The sequence below is a fragment of the Pangasianodon hypophthalmus genome, chromosome 24 (genome assembly GCF_027358585.1).
Source record: "Pangasianodon hypophthalmus isolate fPanHyp1 chromosome 24, fPanHyp1.pri, whole genome shotgun sequence".
NCBI classification, from domain to species: Eukaryota; Metazoa; Chordata; class Actinopteri; order Siluriformes; family Pangasiidae; genus Pangasianodon; species Pangasianodon hypophthalmus.
Genome location: NC_069733.1, coordinates 4,171,968 through 4,194,460, shown reverse-complemented (window position 1 = coordinate 4,194,460; position 22,493 = coordinate 4,171,968). Strand labels below are relative to the sequence as shown.

Below are 22,493 nucleotides of genomic sequence, written 5' to 3'. Positions count from 1 at the left end.
ATTGGCTTCATCTACACCGAAATATTTTCTACTAGTGAACGTATTAGTCAACTGGTCTAAGCAACCTCTAGTCTGACACCGTATGACACACTGTTATCTATATAAATAGACAAAAGGACGTCACAGAGCTAAAACAGTCGTAGCAGCAGCCATCTTGAAGCTGAATCACGTTCTTCCTCAGCACATGCGTCACAGCAGATGTGGGTAGGTGTGGCCCCAAGCAGAACTGACAGCAGAATTGTACATTAGAAATGATTTGGATGATAATATAAGTAGATTTGTACATTATACTGTATATTTAATACCAAGTGTTCATGCACGAATGGTGTTACAGAACCAAAAGATTTGCACAGTGCTAAACTGATATCTATAAGCTTCCTTAATCTTGACGCTCCATTCCCAAACTGAAGATGAAAATTTCAGACACCAAACATCTTGGCTGACTGATTATAAGAAGGTCAACAGGTAAAAATTGTATATTTTACTTTTGGTCTTTAAGAGCAAAACTGTTGGATCCATTTACAGTCTAAATAACTAAAACATGTCATGCTTATTCACCTCTACAGGAGAGGTGCTTTGGGTTGGTAGTGTGTGTGTGTGTGTGTGTGTGTGTGTGTGTGTGTGTGTGTGTAAATGAGTAATATGGCTCTAAGTGTGTTACTAGGTAGAAAAAATGCTTGGTGTATAAATGAATGATGTGTTTGAGGTTTCAAACAGCATCAGCAATTTGAGGGACATGAAAACTAGTGAGAAGAAGCTAGTGATCTCCAATATGGAGTTTAGAGGCAGCACAAAGCAGTGGATTAGTGTGTGTGTGTGTGTGTGTGTGTTAGGATTAATGAAATGTTATTATAATAGAAAAGGAGGATTTTTTGAGAGTTTATTTTACTACACAACCAAGCTTTACAGCACTAATCTCTAAAAATGACACATTTTAATCGCACTTGCTCGATCTTTCCGTGGTGTTGTAACACACAGCAGGGGGCCCACACCTCACTCACCACCAATAATTCTGTGCAGTGAAAATGTGTTGTTATTTTTAACCACCACGTCACGTGAGCGTTTCTCTAAATGCCATTTGCTGACATTTAGCGAGTCCGCACCCGTTCTCGTTTAGCAGAACGCCACTCACCATCACTTCCATAATGTATTAGATATGAACACACTCATCGCTTATTAAGGTTAAGCATATCGAAAGCCTTTATTTCTCGAATTTCTTGAACCTGGCAGGGTAAGGGAGAGTTAAGGCTTCAATCTGGCAACTGAACACACTTCATACAAATACAGTCTAAGTGAAATTTATTTTATGATCATTTATTATTAACAGTGGTAAATGACTGGCATCAAACTTGGCTTGTCTTGGCTGATTGACTACAAGTGGTGAAAAATAAAATAAATCGGTTTTTAATTTTTTTTTTTCGAAATATTACTTTAAAATGTTCATCTCAACACTTTTCTCTTCCTTGTTATATCTGTTGTCAGTATATTGTACTGTATTTTGCAAAGAGATTTTGGGTTCATTCCATATGTAACTAGCTTTATGAATAACGCTTTTCACTTCTGTACAGTGAGTGCATTCATGATTTATTAATGATTCATTTAATTCACCTTGTTGAAATGATAGCTGATGGGTTTGCACCCGGCTTTGGTGTGCAGTGATGTCCTGTGTGCTTTCACACAGAGCAAGATCTCTCTCCTACATACCTGCCTTTGCGATTTAGTGCTGAGTTTAGTGTCTGTGTGTGCCGATATCCTACGCCACACTGGATCCACGTGTGTATCTACAATAAACTATATTTCAAATGAAAAAACTCCATGTGCACGTAATTCTATTTACTGCATCATTAGAGTGTTTAATCCTGCATTTCATAAGGTGACTTTAAAAGAGGAATGGCATCAATGGAGTTAAACGATGTAGGATTTAGGATTAGGATTCTTTTACATTGCTGTGATGCAAAGTTTTCACTAGCAAAGTTAGATTTAAATTATGGACTGATACAGATCATTGATTATAGATTAACTAATTAGAACAGGCGAGTAACATCTAATAAGACTGTCGAATTAGAGTCGAGATTTAGTTTTGGCTTGTTGCTGCAGAATCTCGCCAAAAAGACGGGCAGCTTCTTCAGCACAGCCACGATGGATCGTCAGCCCAAAGCCCCCGTGACCGTAGTTATGGATCACCTGGTAGAGTATGAAAGGAAAAACATAATACACATTGTGTTGCCTTTTTAAATAACATTATCAGATCCATAATGGATTACAGGTTTACATGCTAACATATGATTGGAGGCTTATGAATTTTACTCACATCTTGTGTTTTATAACAGGATGTTTGTAAGACTTGTCTTAGGCTATCCAAGAAAACATGTTGGTATAATGCTGTTATAGGAAAATAATCAACGACAGGGTGGAAACAGTGGACTTACTCTTATCACCGCAAACATGATTATTTTCCTATAACAGTAATTTTATTGTTATATTTCCTCTTATTGTTTTATTTATTTTATTGTTTTATTTCCTCTTATATCACAGTAGTTTGCCAGCAATTACAAGTTTTTAGTTATTAATGAACTAACACGTCGAACTTTTTATCCATTTATAGTTACATTTAATGACTGTTGTGGAACATCCACGAGCCTTGTTAGTTCCTGCTATAACTTACAGAAGCTATAAACATTTGTTCCCTTACCAGTCTCTTTTTTTCTCTGTCTCTTGAAGTTAATATCTCAAAAATACACAGCTTATTATGTTTCAGAATAAAAAACACAAAGAGCAAACTCTTCTGTCAGGAAGACTTTCCTGTAGCAGAAATCATCTTGACTGTTACAAAGCACTGACACTAGAGACTCCTTCAATAAAAAAAAAAAAACATTAAATAACCTCTTTACAGAAAATTACATATAAATTAATGTTTTTCTTTGTTAGATAATGTTTTTGTGTCCTTTTATTATTAGCCTTACGTTATGTAGAGCGAGTATTAGAACGAGTGTATTGATATAAACCTGTGATCTGGATGAGAGCTGGCACTACTGTCAGAGCTGCTGCTATAGAAAATAAATCAACACCTCCTGACTAATCTCAAACCCATAACTGAAGCAAATTGAAAATAAGCTGAAGCTCTGATCATGAATGATAAGAGTTCCTGAAATAAATCCAATTATATTGCACTACTTCTGCCTCTCAGGTGTGATAGTTAGTGTGCGGTTGTGCTATAAAAGCTCACCTCAATCACGCTGGGTCCGGAGCGGATGGTCTCTCTCTCCAGCCTGACTTTACTGCGTACAGGTCTGAGACCCGTCCAGTCCTCCACTATGCGAGCGTGCTGACAGGGGAAAAACATACGCAAATGTCTCCTGATCCATTTCTTATTCAAACTGATATTATTATTCAGACTGGTTTGTTTCAAATAGTTGGATCAATCAGATCAGCAGAGTAGGTCACAGTGCAAGTTTAACTGAATTCGAATGAAGTGGAATATACGGTATACTAAATGCCAAAAAATATGTATTACTTTTTTCCCCTAGCATTTCACAGACAATCTGTCATAACATGACAATAATGTAAAGTGGTAATATCGACATCTTTTTTCAAATTAGACACCCAAACAAACATAAGGTCACTGTATTCTGGACTTTTTTTCAATGCTTCTGCACACGTTTATTGGTCCAATGGTCCGAAATGGTCTTTCCTGCATTTCAAATCCTGATTTCCAATCAAATTCAAAATAAATGGCCAATATCCACTGGTGTGTTTGCATGAGGCAATCATTTCACGTGTTTGGAATTGACTCCGAACCTCTGGGGTTGATTCCTAGTTTACAATGCCTGGAATCAGGGAGTCAACTTTGGTATCACCTCCTTTGATGGGAACCGAAAGCAGTGACTTGACTTGTGTGATGATATGTTAAAAAGATTCTAAGTACGTTAAGAAAATTAAATGATGTAGCTTTTATCAACATAAAAATACGTAGTTTAACCACTTATAAGCAAATTTATTCAAACAGCTTCATTGCTTGTGGCATAAAATGCCACAACATGCTTCATAAGACAGACCAACTCATCAATAATAAAATTTGGTGCCTGTTATTTTTATTATTGAATTGTACCAAATGTGTTGATTAGTTGTTGAATCCCAAATGGATAAATGGGATTGGATTAGATTTGATTGGATTGTGATGGATAGATCAACTGCATGGATGGACTGATGGACAGAATACATTAGCATGATATAATTCTCTTACTTGTAAGCTGGGCTCCAGTGCACAGGCTCTCTCCCAAATGCTTTTGTGGTCGATAGAATTGTTCTGCTCACTCCAGTTTCCCACTTGGAAAATTCCTCCAACAGTCACTAGACGACTCCTGAAGAAGTAGAACAGGCTTATAATCAGATCAATGTAATATAGGATCAGTGAGGAAGTGTTCGAAACCAGAAAGAATTATACTTGGTGTGGGTCCAAGCATAATGCAGTTTGATCAGATCTCTATGCAAACTAAACCAGTTCTGCAGAACTAAATAATTCAAGTTCACACAACACACTACGCATTGTTCTCAATGTGTAAACACAAAAACACTTGTTCCTTTTCTGCTCATACATGACAGATCATGATCTAGGTTCTCCATTAAAAAGATCACTGAAGTCTGACCTCAGTGTGCAAATAATGGAGCAAAAAAAGACAAATAGAAAGAGAATTTTTCCAGTGAAGGAAAGACAAACTAAATGATATCAAAAGATAGCAGCACAGACAGTGCAACCCATTTCTTTAAAAAAAAAAAAAAAAAAAAAAAAAAAAAAGTCTTCAGTGCTACACTGCACAGTTTCCAAACCAGTAACACCATCTGATTTACAAATGTTTGCATACACTGTTATCTTCATTTTGCAAAAGTTTGCATGCTCTAATTAACGTCTTCTTGTTCTCAGTGGATTCCAGACACCTGAACATATCAAATGAAGGTTCTGAAGAAATATGCTATATGTATGCAAGAGATTTACAAAAAATTAAATTTTTATGTCATTGCCAAAGCAGAAACTGTAGAGACCTTTCTCTAGCTCAGATCGGACTGTCAGGTTTTTGTGGATGTGTAAAAAGAAACTGGAGAAACTGCTCACCAGTGACATTTTACATGGCATTTTACATAGTCCGAGTTGTTTTTTTAATCACATTAATCACTGCAATTTTGATTTAACAATATGGCTTCCACTCTCATTATTCAGACGCCTATAAAATAGCACTTGATCCAGCACATCCTAATAGTTTGCATGTTATTTTATTATATAGTGCTCTACCAGTTACTCATGCACACAACTTAATGAAGCCAAGAGATAATAAATCGAGGTCATGAAGTTGTAATGTGTGCAGGATGAAAAAGAATTTAATCACACTTTTTATCTAATATTTTTTTTTTGTCTGTTTTTGTTAATTCAATAATTCGAAGGATAAGCTGACTGAACACTCTGCTACGCTTACAGCTCACAACGTGCGACACAATATGAAAGTCTTGTTCATGACATTATCCATAAGATTAGTATTTATCATATTTATCCATTAAATATTGTCCTCAAATGGCATTCCAGAATTTTCTGAATATATTTACAGTCCAAAACAAATTTCAACAAAAATGTTTACATAAGTATTATTTTATTGGACATTATCAAAGTCTCGAATTTTAAAAGCATTAATTGGTAGATGTATTTAAGGAGAAATCCACTCAGACATGATTGGATTAAATGTAGACTAGGCCACATGCTATGTTAGGAATGCATTAGACTTGCCAAGAGAAAATGTGCTCTGAAGCAGTAGAATAAATACATTCTTATTTTACCTTTCTATTTATTTTTACTGTAGACAACATACATTTTGAAGTATTTGACAGTGCAGCTACTATAATACCATCAGCTGTTTGTGGTTATAGGACATTTTGTTATGAGAGACACAAATTCTCCATTAGAGGAAATGAGCACTGTCACGTGTGTGCCATGATACGTGTGAACAGACTAGGAAACGTGAAGTTGGTATTTAATATGTCCATTATTATACAAAAATAACAGTACATTATGCTGTACATATTTACATTCACATTTTAGTGCTTTAGTCTTATTAAGCCAGCAAGAACACTCACCCTGGGATGATGTACGGTGAATTATAAACTCCTGATGTGAAATCGTGTGTCAGAATAAAGTGCTTTATCCACGGAGCGTCCACCTAATGAGGCAAAAAAGGTAAAGGCAGAAGGAACCACGTTTTTAAATCATGATTCCCAGGATTATAAGCATTTACTTATTTTGGCCATGAGTAACTGCTCAACCTTTGATCTCTGACCTTGATGATCTGTCCTCGGCCTGGAGTGAGCTCAGGATCAGGTTGGAGGTCACCTGATCGAACGCCTGAGCAGTTGACGATGATGTCTGCTCCACTTTCTGCCAGCTACAACATGTGACAAATGTTAATAATGTCCGAGTCCAGAACCAAAAAAACTGTATCACTTCCTCAGCTGTAGAAATTGCTCTCAAAATATTTCAAGCAAATGGTGTGAGAACAGAATAATAAGTGAACTGAGTAATAGTTTAGTATTCATTTTTGATAAATGATTAGATAAAAACAGTTCTTGCTAGACATTTAGAGATTTTGATGTGTGTTTTTATGGCAAAGTAGGTCAAAAATAGTACTTTACACACAAAGCAGAGAATAATGATAACAAAACTGAGCCTCCTGGGTCTGACCACCCCCTTCCGCACTTGGATCCTAGACTTTTTTGACTAGGAGAACCCAGTCCTTCAGGACTACACCTCCAGCACCAGCACACTGAACACCGGCACTCCTCAGGGCTGTGTGCTCAGTCCAGTGCTGTTCACACTGCTGACTCGTGACTGTGCTACAAAGTACAGTTCAAATCATATCAAGTTTGCTGATGACACTACAGTTGTGGGCCTCATCAGCAACAATGATGAGTCAGCATACAGAGAGGAGGTGGAGCAGCTCGCAGAATGGTGTAGAGACAACAATCTATCTCTTAATGTTGATAAGACTAAAGAGATGATTGTTGACTTCAGGAGGACCTGAGTAGACCACTCACCACTGCACATCAAAAGAACAACTGTGCAGAGAGTCAAAAGCTCCACAATTCTTGGTGTGCACATGATGGAGGACCTCTTCTGGACTCTTAACTCCACCTGCCTAGCCAAGAAGGCACAGCAGCACCACCACATCCTACGGAGGCTGAAGAGAGCCAAACTCCCTGTTACCATCCTCACAACCTTCTATAGAGGGATAATAGAGAGCATCCTGACCAGCTGTCTCACCATGTGGTACAAGAACTGTCTTCAACCGCAAGACCATTCAGCGGATTGTGAGAACAGCTGAAAAGATCATCGGGGTCTCTTTACCTACCATTGACACCTCGTACAACCACAGCTGCATCCGCCAAGCAGACAACCCCTCTCACCCCTCTCAGAAGGTACAGGAACATTCATGCCTCCACCAGCAGACTCCGCAACGGTTTCTTCCCTGAGGCAGTCAGACACCCTGCTGTCTGCCAATGCTCAGCTGGACTAGTCTAACACCTTACCCAGTCTGACTAAATACCGCTGCATGCCACACTTTACAAAGCTGCATCAGACACTTTATGGAACACTAAACCTATTGCTGCTACCCTACCAATAGTTTACAGTTTACAGCCCATGTTCTGTGTATTTATTGTCCTGTGTATTTATTGTTCTGCTCTGTATATTTATTGTCCTGTGCTCGACTCACACTGTTGTGTACGGCACTTTGTGTAGTCTTGTGTACTGTTCTGTGTTGCATCATGGTCCTGGAGAAATGACATTTCATTCCAGTGTATGCAAGCTATATAGAGGAATGACAATAAACCCCACTTGACTTGACTACTGAAAAGGATCTGTGTAAAATAATGGGAGAAACTAAACTGGTCTATAGATTCATGTTGATATAATAGTCATATTTACCTGAATACTTAAAATAGCAACAAATTTAAACTATTTTAAGCATCTACTGTATATATGCTATGATAACAAAATTATTCTGACCTCCTGGAATGAATGGATCTTTCTGTGGTGAAACTTCACACCTCTTTTTGATAACCTGAGTAAAGGAAAAGAATTGGTATTAAAGTAACATTAAAGTAACATCCAATAACATTATCCCTTGTTTTTTCGACTTTGCAAATAGATTCTTACGAGTTCAGGTTAGGAGCCGGTCACATTGATGACACATTGTGGTTTATTCCTTACTTATTAACTGCATTTTGCTTATGTTTAGCTAGGTGAATAAAAGTGGACATTGGTGTCAACCTGGTAAAACATTGATCAAGGGGACAAATTTGAACAGCACTGAGATAAAGCCTGAGCTCTCACCAGTTCATGAGCCAGGGCAGATACGTCTTCCCTTCCAGCATTATAGCAGTGTTAAACCAACCCAAGCTGAGAACAACATAACAATAGAGAAAACACCACAATAGTGAAGCCTGAGCATGGAGAACAGGCAAAGCTACATTTTGACCTTTAACACTCAAAAGCTACGGGAATAAACATATTACTGTATGTAATTATATTCTGAATAATTAGTTAAGACTATAAGCATAGGCGGTAACTGAATTACACAATTTGTCAGAGTAGAATAAAAACAGCCACAGGTTTACTACCGTAAAAGTAAAAAATTACATAGAAACCTGAATAGCTGTAAAGGCTGCAGTTTTAACCCTCATGTTCACATACAAAATAAAAATACCTTTTTACACACATACATTTTTACTAATGTTTAACAATATTAAAATGCGTTTCCAAGCTGTCAAGGTGAAAAAAAGTGTTAAGAATGACCAATCTTTCTAAATATAAAACCCAAAAGTGATTTAGTCTCATTTCCTTTATCTCTTATTTCCTTTTCCTGTGCAGATACACAACAAGAAACTCCTTGAACACAGGAAAGGCTCTTGTAAGTCTTTCTCAATCAATATTGCTTATAATGGTAATAACTGAGATAAAATATTAATATATAGTGGCTATATTTTTTCTTTTTTTTCCCACACAACAGTCTCTAGAGTTTACTCAGAATGGTGCAATAAAGAAAAAAACACTCAGTGATCGGCAGTTCTGCGGACGGAAATGCCTTGTTGATGAGAGAGGTCAACAGAGAATAGCCGGACTATACCTTGATATCTACTGAGGCACACAGGTCAGAATTTGGCACCAACATCATGAATCCATGGACCCAACCTGTCCAGGCTGGTGGAGGTGGTGTAGAAGCAGAAGAAGAAGCCTTTATTTGTCACATATACAGTACAGCACAGTGAAATTCTTTTCTTCACATATTCCAGCTTGTTAGGAAGCTGGGGTCAGCCATGATACAGCACCCCGGAGGGTTAAGGTCCTTGCTCAAGGGCCCACCAGTGGCAGTTTGGCAGTACTGGGGCTTGAACCCCTGACCTTCTGCTCAGTAACCCAGAGCCATTACTGCGTAAAAAGCTCACAGATGGAGATGCAGGGGATTGAACCCTGGACCTCATACATGCGAAGCATGCGCTCTACCACTGAGCTACATCCCCAGTTGGAGTGAGGAGTGTTTTCTTGGCACATAATTCACTTGAATGCCATAGCCTCGAATGTATATACACTTTATTAGGAACACTATACTAATACTGGGTAGGGCGTCCCTTTGCTCTCAAAACAGCCTCAATTCTTCATGGCATGGATTCCACAAGATGGTGGAAACATTCCTTTGAGATTCTGGTCCATGTTGACATGATCACATCACACAATTCCTGCAGATTTTTCAGGTGCACTTTCATTCTGTAAATCTCCCGTTCTACCACATCCCAAAGGTGTTCTACTGAATTCAGATCAGGTGACTGAGAAGGCCACAGAAGAACACTGAACTCATTAGTTTGAGATGACTTTTGCTTTGTGACATGGTGCATTATCATGCTGGAAGTAACCATTAGAAGATGGGTTAGTTGTGGCCATGAAGGGATGCACATGGTCAGCAACAATACTCAAATAGACTGCAGCATTCAAGCCATGATTGATTGGTATTAATGGACCCAAAGTGTGCCAAGAAAACATTCCCCACACCATTACACCACCTCCACCAGCTTGGACTGTTGACACAAGGCAGGTTGGGTCCATGGATTCATGCACCAAATTCTGACCCAACCATCTGTGTTTCTCAGCAGAAATCGAGATTCATCAGACCAGGCTACACTTTTCCAGTCTTCAGCTGTCCAGTTTTGGTGAGCCTGTGCCCACTGCAGCCTCAGCTTTCTGTTCTTGGCTGACAGAAGTGGAACCTGATGTGGTCTTCTGCTGTTGTAGCCCATCCACTTCAAGGTCCACTTCAATGTGTTGTGCACTCTGAGATGCTTTTCTGTTCACCACAGTTGTACAGAGTGGTTATCTGAGTTACTGTAGCCTCTCTGTCAGCTCCAACCAGTCTAGCCATTCTTCATTGACCTCTCTCATCAATAAGGCGTTTCTGCTCTCTAGCTGTTTTTTCTTTATGGCACCATTCTGAATAAACTCCAGAGACTGTTGTGTGTGAAAATCCCAGGAGATCATCAGTTATCGAATTACTCAAAGCAGCCCTTCTGGTACCAACAATCATTTCAATCATCATTGAAAACACATAAGGGTTAAAGATGCAGTCATAAATGAGGATAAAAACTGAGCAACAGGAATATGTGATCAAAATGATCATCCAGGTTAAAGTTTCCAGTAATAAATTTTACAGTGTTTATTCTATTATCATAATGTCTTAAAATAATGTTAATCTTAGTTCAGTACTGTTGATTTAACTGTGTGTACCTGTATCCAGGAAACATATCGAGCTCACGCTGGGTGAGTTCCCGAAAACCCAACACAATATCCCTAAATGATGGCTCCTGCAGAGGAAGAGACAACATTAAAGTCATTTTCCTCAAATTATAACTCACTTCTGAAATACAGTGTGTGGGGTAAGTAATTGGACTGTGATACAATTTTTGTTTCAAATTGGATTTAAAATAAAACAAGGACAGTGAAGCTGAAGTACTTTCAGATTTAAATTTAATGATAGTGATGGAACTGTACAGAAATCACATTGCTATACAGTATATATGTATGTAGTAGGGATGTAACCAAATACAAATAATAAACAGATAATTTATTCTAAACAGATACAAATACAAATAGGTTACGAATAGGAGGAACACTATTCTTTTTTTCAAGAAAGCTTGCAGAAAGGCTCACATGGCATCTGGTTAAGACTAGAGGTGTGCATCAGGACTAGGAAACAAAATAATATCTGTGCGAACGGGATTTAAAAAACAGTTCCATGCACAACTCTATTTCTAAAAAATAAATAAGTAAAAAAAAAATCCAGTTTTGGCCAAACCCTTTTAATTCAAATCTGCATGACACTCATAATATGTAATTAGGCATGTTGCATGCTCAGTTTATGCAAAGAGATTCCAGATGTGACTGTTGTCTCTCAGCATGAGGATGACAGAAGTGCTAGCATGTGTTATGAGGCTAAATTACTAGAATAAATTAATCAGAGATGGATGTGTCAGTGGTGCTGTATCTGAATAGCTCCCTCATTCACTCATTCACTATTTTCTATGTACACTGTTCTGTATAGAGAACACTGTATATAGGGGACAGCAGTAACAGAGACACCAGACTGAATTTAAGTATCACTAGTGGGTGCTCTGAAAACACATATGTGTGACCCATATTTACATAAACAATTGGAATTTGGTCCCACATGTATCCCCTCAAGACTGCACTTCCCAAGACTGCACTTCCCAAGACTGCACTTCCCAAAAGTCTCACCCTTTCTTCAGGGGATAATCTCACCTGGATAATGTAGATTTGTACCTAAGAAGTGCTGGTGTAATCATAAAGACTATCCTGTACTCATTTGTATTTACAGTGGAAGTGGTAGCTCAGTGGTTAAGATGTTGGACTTCTGATCAGATGGTTGAGAGTTTGAATCCCAGCACCACCAAGCTACCATTGCTGGGCCCTTGAGCAAGGCCCTTAACCCTCAACTGCTTGCTTGTATGAAAAAATGAGATTGTAAGTCACGCTGGATAAGGGTGTCTGCCAAATGCTATAAATATACAATATGCTAATATTGAATATCCTTTCAACATATGTTGTACTGTTTGTCTTTACTGTTCTACACATGTATACTGTAACAAATTATAATCCCTCTATCTGATGTCACCCAGAAGAGGATGAGTTCCCTTTACGTCTGGTTCAGTTTTTCAGAGTTTTTTCTTTTCCACTGTCACCTCTGACAAGCTCATTAGGGATCTAAATCTACATCTGGATTTCTGTAAAGCTGCTTTGTGATCATCTACTGAATCTATTGATTGGAACTGAAAAAATAGTCACAGTTGCATCTTGAAGCCAAATCATTGAATCATCGCTCCACATCCCTGCTCTGCTGAGGACATCACTCTGCTTCAGTGCTCCACTGAGGACGTCACTCTGCTCCCCTGCCCCACTGAAGACGTCGACTCCCCGCCCCTGCTGACAACATCGCACTGCCCCTTTGCTTGGCTGAGGACTTCGCTCCACCTCCCTGCTCAGCTGAGAACGTCGTTCCTCCCCCTTCCTTGGTTGAGGATGTCGTTCCTCCCCCTTGCTCTGCTGAGGATGTCATTGTGCCTCCTTGTTTCTCCGTCATTGTCGCTCCCCCCTCTGGCCTCACCGTGGTCGTCACTCCCCCCTCTGGCCTCGCCATGGACGTTGCTCCCCCTCTGGCCTCACTGTGGTTGCTGCTCTGGGCCCTTCTGACTGTTGGTGTGTCAGGATCCGTACCTTAAGGGGGTGGCCTTGTCATGGTATCCAGGGTTTTTTTCCAACTTGGGCTGCTAGAGGGCACCCTGACGTTCTTTGCAGACTTCTACTTCTGCTTGATTAAGTGGTCTACTTAAGTTATTTGGTTTTTCTCTTTAATTGCTGGAGCATTACGTCAGGTCAGGTTATGTTTGTGTTTCTGATGTTATTATACTTGTTATAGTTTGATTTGCACAGTGTGATTTGTTGGTTTAGTATTTTCTAGGTCTGGTTAGTTTCCAGTTGGTCTGGTTTTCTGGTGTTTCCTGTTCCTCATGTCTGTTTCCCTGTGTTCTGTTCCTTTAAATAAAGTTCTGCATTTGCATCTGCCTCCATGGACTCACATCATGACATTTATACAGTGTCTTATTCTACTATTTACTCAGTTTATCCAAACACACAAATTGTGTTACTGTAATGATAGTAATGGTGTTAAGGTTAGGTACACTATAGGGCCAAAAGTTTGTGGACACCTGACCATCGCACCCATATCTGTCCTTGAACATCCCATTTCAAAACCATGGGCATTTATATGGGTCTGGTCCCCCCACCCCCCAATTTCCTGCTATAACACTCACCAATCATTTACGAAGGTTTTCCACAACATTTTGTAATGTGGCTGTGGGGATTTGTGATCATTCAGCTACGAGAGCATTAGTGAGGTCAGCCACTGATGTTGGTGAGGAGATCTGGGGTGCAGTCGGTGTCCCAGTTCAACCCAACAGTGTTCAGTGGGGTTGAGGTCAGGGCTCTGTGCAGGACACTCAAGTTCTTCAACTCCATCCTTGGCAAACCATGTCTTTATGGATGGAGCTCACTCTGTGCCCAGGGGCATTGTCATGCTAGAACAGGTTTGGGCCTCTTCGTTCCAGTAGAGAGAAACTGTAATGCTACAGCATACAAAGAAATTCTAGACAATTGTGTGCTTTTATCTTTGTGGCAACAGTTTGGGGATGAACCACATATGAGTTTGATGGTCAGGTGTCCACATACTTTTGGCCACATAATGTCTGTTTCCTTGTCGGCTGGAAAAGTTTCTTTAAGAAGCAAGGAAACGCTGATGACTTTATCACTTGATAAGGACCTAGAGTACTTTAAGACCACAGTAGTGGGTGCCTCAGGTATATACTATATGTCTCAGATTATTAGTGAGTTATTTAGTTTAATATAAGTATATTATTTATTATTTATTGTTCAATTACAGCAGTGGCACTAATGTGGAATTGTGGGGGAAAACTGTCAAGTAGCCTAAAAACTATACAGCAATGTGACCTCAGAATGTTCACATGTTGTAAACTGGCCAGTAAACCTCAAGATCAGGAACGCCAGGTTAACACTGGCTAAAAATTACATTTAAAAAACCCTAATGCAGCTTGGGACAAAGTCTTATGGAACAGTGAGAGAAAGATTTACCCACACTAAACTGTGGGGGAAAAAATTAACTGCTCATCTGTAAAACATCATTACCAGTCAAAAGTATATACTGTATAATATTTTGAATGGTCTTAAATACATTTGGCTTATGGATGGAATTTGTTTCGAAGACAAACATAAATAGTGAAGTTAGTGTCAGTGTATAAATTTATTTCTGATTCAAATGTATTTCTAGTAAGTCATTTAACAAGTAGTTTTTACTCAAAACTTAAAGCAGCCAACAAGTGTTCAGCTCCTGGGTGAAGCATCCTCATTAATCTGGTAGGCAAAATGCCAAGAGTGTGCAAATTTGAACAGGAATACAGAAAAGAATTGTTTCACATTTTTCTTAATCACTGCATAATTCCATAAGTGTTAATTTCATCAGCGATACCACTTGTTGAATTCTTGTTTCTGATTGGCCAGAAGGTGTAGATAAAATTTTTTGGGACTTGTATGGTGGACGTGCCAAATAATCTAAGTAATCTAATAATCTAAGCCTAATAAGAAGATTTAAAACATGCTATTTAACTAAGTGTCAGCTATTTTTAACGGTCAGAGGAAAAAGTGTAACTTTAGGTTTTGTGCCACGGGAAAGTCTTCAGGACTGAGTGCTTTCCTGTCTTCTGTAAAATATCAAGCTGTGTTTCTTTTGTCTTTTTAACTTCAAGTAAGAGAAAAAAAAAGAGAGGCTGGTAAGGCAATGACAGGTTGTAGCTACTTAACAGGAACTAACTTGTTTCAGTAACATTAAATGTTACTATGAACAGATAAAAAGTATGACGTCATTATTAATAATCAAAAAAATTTCAATTACTGGCAAATTGCTGTGGTATAATAGGAATAAAACACTTTTTTGAGGCAGCTCTTTTAAGGAAAATGATCAACTAACTGTGGTAAAGATCACACCATCCCGTCACTGAATATTTTCCTATGACAACATGCCCCTTGGTATTTTATTTCTTTACGTTAGTGTTTTCATTATTATTCTAAAATAGCAGAAAATAGTTAAAATAAAGAAAAGCCTTCTACAAGTAGCTGTGTCCAAACCTTTGATTGGCAGTTTTTATATGGCTGCTGGATGAACTCACCAATTACAGTGTATTTTTAACCTGGCAGTAAACATGATTTATAATGTTAATTTGTCCAACCAATTTTGGTCCCCTGATACAGGGGTACCAATGAGTGCTACATGGTTCACCCAATGTACAGGATATAAATACCTTTAAATTAAAGCTGCCATTCTCCAGCTAACATTATAGTAATTGATAAAGCCTGCTGAAAAGAAGACAGAAACTACACTGTACATCAATCATGAAAAAAGCTCCAGTTTGAATTGTATTCCTCATGATGTTATTGATTAACATCTTTCTTATAAAGGAACTACCATATATCTTACAAACAAGCCTCCTAAAAAGAATGTAACTTTACCGGGACGTGTTTGGTGCACAGGTTGTAGCCAGACTGCAGGAATATTCCCATTTTAACAGATTCAGGAGAGCTGAGGAAACTCAGAAGGTAATCAAATGTTTCTTTGTTCCATTTTCTGGAAAAGGAATGAAAGCGACTGACATCAAGCTGCTGCATCACTCATAACCACTCACACACACAAAGAATCAGAGTAAAAATAATTCAATAATAAAATAACTATTTAATAAAAATAATTAAGGAAGACTTGATTCATTCTTCATTATCTCATGAGCACAATCAATGTCATTGCTTTTCACTAATTACATATGTGTCCTCTGACTGCAAGAACTTTTTTACTCGAGACTCAAAAACTGGTTCCTTAACTGGCATTTTTTCATCTGCATATCAAATTTAGTTCATAATTTACTTGACATTGGGAGAAATAGCATGAACAACATTCAAGATTTATTCAGTATAATACATGTATAGCCCAATATCATAGTAAATAACACTGAAGCAGTGTAGCAATGTGTTTTTAAAGTAGGGATGCACCAAAATTTTACGGAAATTTTACAGAAAAAGGTCCTAAGCACACAGATCACAGAACCAACACTAAGTATTAGATTAGATTTGTATAAATAGCTTCATTAAAATATTTTGCATTTCACATCCAGCATTTAAAAAAGCCAATGTTTTTTGGCTTTTTGGTTCATTTCACTATGTGCAGTGTGAAACCAAGCCACACCAAATGGCTTCTAACTATCAATTTCACTGTCTTGGAACTACCCATGTTCCAAAACAAGGCTTAATTCTTGTCTGAAAAACCATTCTCAGGACACTAAAGCAGCATTTGATGACCTTTATCATTTCTAATAAGGTAATCAGATATCTAGCTAAGCATTAGCTGTGTGTTTGGCCCCCTGTGACTGGAATTTGACCCAAATCTGCTCATCTCTGTCCTTACGTTTCCTGGACGTTGCCTTTATCATAGAGGTACGGTTGCCACAGTCCTGCTGCTCCGTCGCTGGTGGTCAGAGGAGTAAAAACGTCTGCGTAGACATCTATATTCAAGGGACTGACTTTGTCATGGTAATGCTCATAAATGCTCTGGGCTGTGGAAAGGCCGATGACCCCAGCTCCGATGATCGCTACTCGCATGGCTGCAAAGAGACAATATTACACAAACAATCTGAAAGTAACATTCAGCATTAACTGAGGTCTGGTATTTACATACATATACATTTACATATATGCGCTAAAGATCTGTTGTTACAATTACAAAAGCCACCATGTTGTTTGGCTTCCATTTATGTCAATAGTAACCTTCTGTATAAATAGAAATTTCCAACTATGTGGAACAGTATAATAAGTGATAACTCATTAACACTGTTTTTAGAAAAATCAGTAGAAAATTATATACTTTTCAGCAGCATATCAAAGCAATCTAGACAGTTTTTACTGATTTTGCCTGTTTTTTTCTTCAAAAAGGCCAACATTTTAAAACTTGTGGCATATTCATATTCCTTATCATGAGATTCCACAGCGAGCTATTGTGGTGAAGAGAGGTGCCTTGCCCTATTCAGAAAGGTTGTAACAAGCTTATGAGCCCCCACAGAGGTCTATGCATCTATGGTGCAATGGTGCACTGAAATGGCGGCCACATACACCTTTCGTGCTGATGGGGACCTGCCATAGTCTTGCAGCCCCTGAAAATAATGATTGGCAGTGTACTGGATACAGCATATGGTATACACTATTCAAGGAACTGTTTCCACTTAAGGCCAAACAACACCTGTCTGCTTGCTCAATTCGCACTTCAGTCCAAGGGGCCAGTCCCATATGCACAAGCAAGCTGGCTGAGGGTGCCAAATCTCTCTATCCATTTGGAACAGCAGATCTGCTTGGTGAGGAAGCCACCAGGGATTACTAGCAAAAGCAGCAGTAGAAATCAAGGTTTTGCCAGCCATTTCAGGGCCAGACTATGGAGGACTATGGGGCCTAGTTGCTGAATTGTGCATAATGTGGAAGAATCAGTTGTAGAGCAAAAGCATATGATAGACATTGAGGCCAGTCGTGGGCCAATGCATCCTGTTTGAGTACACTGTCAGGCTCTGCCAGGGAGAACCACAATCAACTGACCTGCCGAGAAGTAAAACTTTGGAAGGTAAAACCCAAAAGGCTTCTCATTCTGAGGCAATGGGTGGATGAAAATAAGTGCTGGGCAGATCCAGTGAATCAGTCATGCAGCTGCATGGCTTGAACTACATCTGACACCCTATTCATCCAGAGGGTCTTTTAAGAACCAGTTCAACCCTGTCACGTCTAAAAATGGATGGAAACCATCCAATTTTTTAGATGGAAACTGTCCATGTCCTTCATTGAAAGTAAGTGTGAACTGTGGGGTCTACCTTTTTTTTGGACACCTCTGTCCAAAAAGAAAATTAACTTCTTGGATCACGGCAACAATTTTATTGGAGTCTGATACTGACAAGGCCCTAAGCCTTGAAAAGGTTGGGGACCCACCCACTGATCTGATGTAGTCGCTGTCCAATGTAGAAAGATTTAATCCTTAAAAATGTTCCATCGCCAGACTCTACACTTCAGGGTTGTGCTCTGCTGGACTCTTTGCTGGCATGGGGAAGGGGAATTGTGCCACCATCTAGGGTCTGCCCAACAGGGTGGACAGGAGGCACTTAGACACCTCCCTTGGGTCTGAGAACGTGACTCTTCCTGACTAAGACTGACAATGTCAACCACTTGACAATGTTGAAAGGCTTCTTCTACCAATTCCACAATTTATCTATTTTTGGCCCCACAACTCCACCACTGAATGAGTCCTCAGTAGAGGAAAGTACATACAGGCTGTACTACAAAATAATCTCTGGCAATCCAACCCCTGTCATGTTCACAGCTGGTGGACTTCCCTTACCTTAACTAAATAATAACACAAAAACACCAGATGGCCAGTTGCAAGTTGCTGAGAGTTAAAACTGAGTGGTTTTTGGGTACGATCACAGAAAAGTGAAGGGCTCTCAATTATTCGGTCTTTCTGACAACTAAACCAAGTAGGCAATATATTTTAAAATCCCCTTAAATTAAATTTTTCATGAGGGAAAAAAACAGAAGGTGAAAAATACTAGACAGCTTGACTGCTTTTTTTTTTTTTTTTACAGGTTATATATCTGATTAACCTGTCTGTCCGTTAGAGACACTGGAGTTGAACTGAATCATCTATTATTACTCAATCTGTACTCTATGTTAAGTGGACCTTGGTCTATTGAAGGTTTATTACTTATTGTGCTGCACTCTAACAGTCAACATGCATTGTATAACTCACACAAATCCAAAGCCTATACTATACTAGCCTATAACTATAGTCTATACTGAACATAGTTTATTCTTAAAACAATTAATCTCATCTCTACAGGGCATTTGTAGAGATCTGTGCAAGACATTCACAGAGTTCGTTACAAATATGTTTTATGTGACACCCATAACACTGAAAAACTGCTTTATATATGTAACATGGACATGAATATTCCCTGAAACCTGACATATATCCTCAGATATATATAAAAGTCAGCATGACTTCCATGCTGTTAGTCCTCTTCTGGTTAAGCTGGTCATCCCTGGTGACACAGTTTGCAAACAGCATGCATTATGCTGGTTAATGCAAAACAGTGCAAACTTGATAGTAATACTATTTGATATAACCAGCTGGTTTCCACAAAACCAGCATTGTGTAATTACATGCTTTCTTAGTTTACTCTGACACAGCCTATTATTTCCCTTGAAATCTGCAGGACATAAACGGAAACTTATTATTTTTTGTTTGTTTCTAAATGTAAGATAACTTCTATAAGATGGTGACATCAAGCTGGAGATCGCAGATACTGAAATTTGTAGAAACAGATGGACTTACCTGAGTTTGGTTGCACTTCTGCTTCTCGCAACAAACTAACAAGCAGCAGCAGTGTTACATAACACTGTACAAAGTAACACTGTGCTACATTCAAGAGGCCCAAACGCACATTCCTCACCAACGCCAAGTTCACTACAATTCAATCAACTTTACTGCCATTCTCCAAGACAGAGCTGAAGTCAGTACTGGTATCAGTAAAATTTTACATATTCAGTTTATGACTCTATAATGAGGTATCTATCTATCTATCTATCTATCTATATATATATGTATGTATGTGTACATTATGTATTCATTGTTTTTTTTTTGCATCTGAAGAGATTTTTAATAAGCGTAATGTCTTAAAAAGGTGTTCACAGGTAGAAAGTTATACTAATATTGTTCTAAACTACAAAACTGCCATTCAGAACAATGGTCTACATTACAATTATAAAATCCACCACTTAAAAATAAAAACATTTAAAAAATTAAATTGGGCAAAAATTACATTAGTTAATCTGTTGCATAATTTTAAAGAATATTTGTTTTTGCTATATTGTCTTCCTTATATAAACAAATATATTAATAATATATTACAATACATGTTACTTATGAGTATACACAGTGGCGAGTTTGAGCAGTTATCAGTTTATTTACTGTCATTGTGCACACTAGACCCTCAGGCCACATACACAGAATGACAAAATTTTAACACTTCAGCAAATAACAATAACTAAATTATACATTTATATTGTATTTTGTATATGTATTGTGCCAAAGATTGTAGATCTATCTTGCAGATCTTAGAGAGGCTTTAAGTGTTAAGAATACTGTACTGTGAAGAGACAACAGACAACAGTGCAAAAAATAGTTGCCTCCTATTTTGACAGGTCTAAAACTGGCGCACAAACATTTTTTCATGGTAAAGTTGTGGGAAATGTGAGGAGGAACGCAGTTTGTTGCATATTGTTACGTATTACATTGTATTTCAGGTGCATCACTTTTACCTATAGGAAGGGAGGCTGTGTAAAATGTTAAGATTGAAAGATATTTTCTTATGTATTCAGGTTTTTGTGTCTATTTCCTATAATATTTTATTATTTTCCTAGTCTGCTGTATTTACTTTTGTCCAGTTGTTTCCAGTTGACTTCAGCTACATTGTGTCTGCTTCCACAGCCTGAACATCCTTCATCCTTTCCACCACAAGTGGCCACTCACACTCTCGAGCCATGAGACAAAGTACTAAGTGATACCTTGGACTGTTTTTTTCCCCTTCACAGACTATACCTCTGATGAGCGTGTTTCGAATCCGTATTTAACTGGCTTTCAGTTATTACACAGTCTGCTTACTGAATATTCAAGCTAACATCACATTACGTGGTACTACACCACTCAGAAACCATACACTTGACTATTAGCTTAATTACCTACCTTAACTATCTTTACTACCAAAATGCATGAAAATAGTAAAATATTGTAAAATGAATGTGTGAGCTTGATGTTGAATTCCATTGACCCTGCTGTGATAAAGGGACAGACAAAGGGGTAGCCCCCTGAGTAAGTTACTGGGCTAGTCTCTTTTAACCCCTTGAGCAAAGTTCTTAACCTTCATGGCTCTAAATATGTTGTAAATGGCTCCATGGTTGTCCCAAGTACAGTGTAACCTGATTATGGCAAATGTCAATGACTAACCATGTTGCTATACAAATTTAGAGAATTTTTAGCCACAGTAAATCAACCTGAGGGCCCAATAGTAGGATATCAATAACTGAACTGCAATCAATTACAGGAAGCCAGAATTGCAATATTGCCCTTGCTAACTTTGCCCTGGCTATATACACTCACTGAGCAGTTTATTAGGAACACCTGTACCTCGGGATTCATGCAATTATCAAATCAGTTAATTGTGGCAGCAGTGCAAAGCATAGAATTATGCAGATTCGGGCCAGCAGCTTCAGTGATTTTGATTGTGGCATGACTGTTGGTGCCAGACGGGCTTTGAGTACTTCTGCTGCTGATCTCCTGGGATTTTCACACACAACAGTCTCTAGAGTTTACTCAGAATGGTACCATAAAGAAAAAAGATCCAGAGAGTGGCAGATCTGCAGATGGAAATGCCTTATTGATGAGAGAGGTCAATGGAGAATGGCTAGACTAGTTCGAACTGACAGAGAGGCTACAGTACCTCAGATAACCACTCTGTACTATTGTGGTGAGCAGAAAAAGCATCTCACAATGCATAACATGTCAAACTTTGAGGCAGATGGGCTACAACAGCAGAAGATCACATCAGTTTCCACTTCTGTCAGCCAAGAACAGAAAGCTGAGGCTGCAGTGGGCACAGGCTCATCAAAACTGGACAGTTGAGGACTGGAAAAACGTAGCCTAGTCTGAAGAATTTGGCACCAACAGCATGAATCCATGGACCCAACCTGCATTGCGTCAACAGTCCAAGCTGGTGGAGGTGGTGTAATGGTGTGGGGAATGTTTTCTTGGCACACTATGGGTCCATTAATACCAATCAATCGCTTGAATGCCGCAGCCTATTTGAGTATTGTTGCTGACCATGTGCATCCCTTCATGGCCACAATTTACCCATCTTCTAATGGCTACTTCCAGCATGATAATGCACCGTGTCACAAAGCAAAAGTCATCTCAAACTGGTTTCACGAACATGACAATGAGTTCAGTGTTCCTCAGTGGCCTTTCCAGTCACCCGATCTGAATCCAGTAGAACACCTTTGTGCACCTGAAAAATCTGCAGGAACTGCGTGATGTGATCATGTCAACACGGACCAGAATCTCAAAGGAATGTTTCCAACATCTTGTGGAATCCATGCTAGGAAGAATTGAGGCTGTTTTGAGAGCAAAGGGACGCCCTACCCAGTATTAGTATAGTGTTCCTAATAAAGAGTTGGGTGAGCATATAAATCT

The 22,493-nt window shown here is 38.7% G+C and overlaps 1 protein-coding gene and 1 non-coding gene across 2 annotated transcripts; both read right to left on the bottom strand.

Annotated features, from left to right (window-relative positions):
• Positions 1-1,827: 1,827 nt before the first annotated feature.
• LOC113542437 (D-amino-acid oxidase) lies at positions 1,828-19,726 on the bottom strand. Its single transcript, XM_026939988.3, has 11 exons — positions 19,581-19,726; positions 16,623-16,818; positions 15,680-15,794; positions 10,814-10,890; positions 8,372-8,437; positions 8,045-8,099; positions 6,321-6,425; positions 6,121-6,203; positions 4,244-4,361; positions 3,227-3,325; positions 1,828-2,184 (listed from the first exon to the last, which is right to left on the bottom strand). The coding sequence occupies exons 2-11, from the start codon at positions 16,814-16,816 to the stop codon at positions 2,062-2,064; spliced, it is 1,035 nt and encodes a 344-aa protein (XP_026795789.3). The 5' UTR covers positions 16,817-16,818; positions 19,581-19,726; the 3' UTR covers positions 1,828-2,061.
• trnaa-cgc (transfer RNA alanine (anticodon CGC)) lies at positions 9,487-9,558 on the bottom strand. The gene has a single exon. It is a non-coding gene; the product is annotated as a tRNA-Ala (tRNA).
• Positions 19,727-22,493: the final 2,767 nt, after the last annotated feature.

Coding starts and splice junctions, on each gene's coding strand:
- LOC113542437 (XM_026939988.3), bottom strand. CDS start 16,816: ATGCGAGTAGCGATCATCGGAGCTGGGGTCATCGGCCTTTCCACAGCC. Junction 10,891..15,679: donor TGTGCACCAAACACGTCCCG/GTAAAGTTACAT, acceptor CTTCCTCTGCAG/GAGCCATCATTTAGGGATAT. Junction 8,100..8,371: donor CTGCCCTGGCTCATGAACTG/GTGAGAGCTCAG, acceptor TCCTTTACTCAG/GTTATCAAAAAGAGGTGTGA.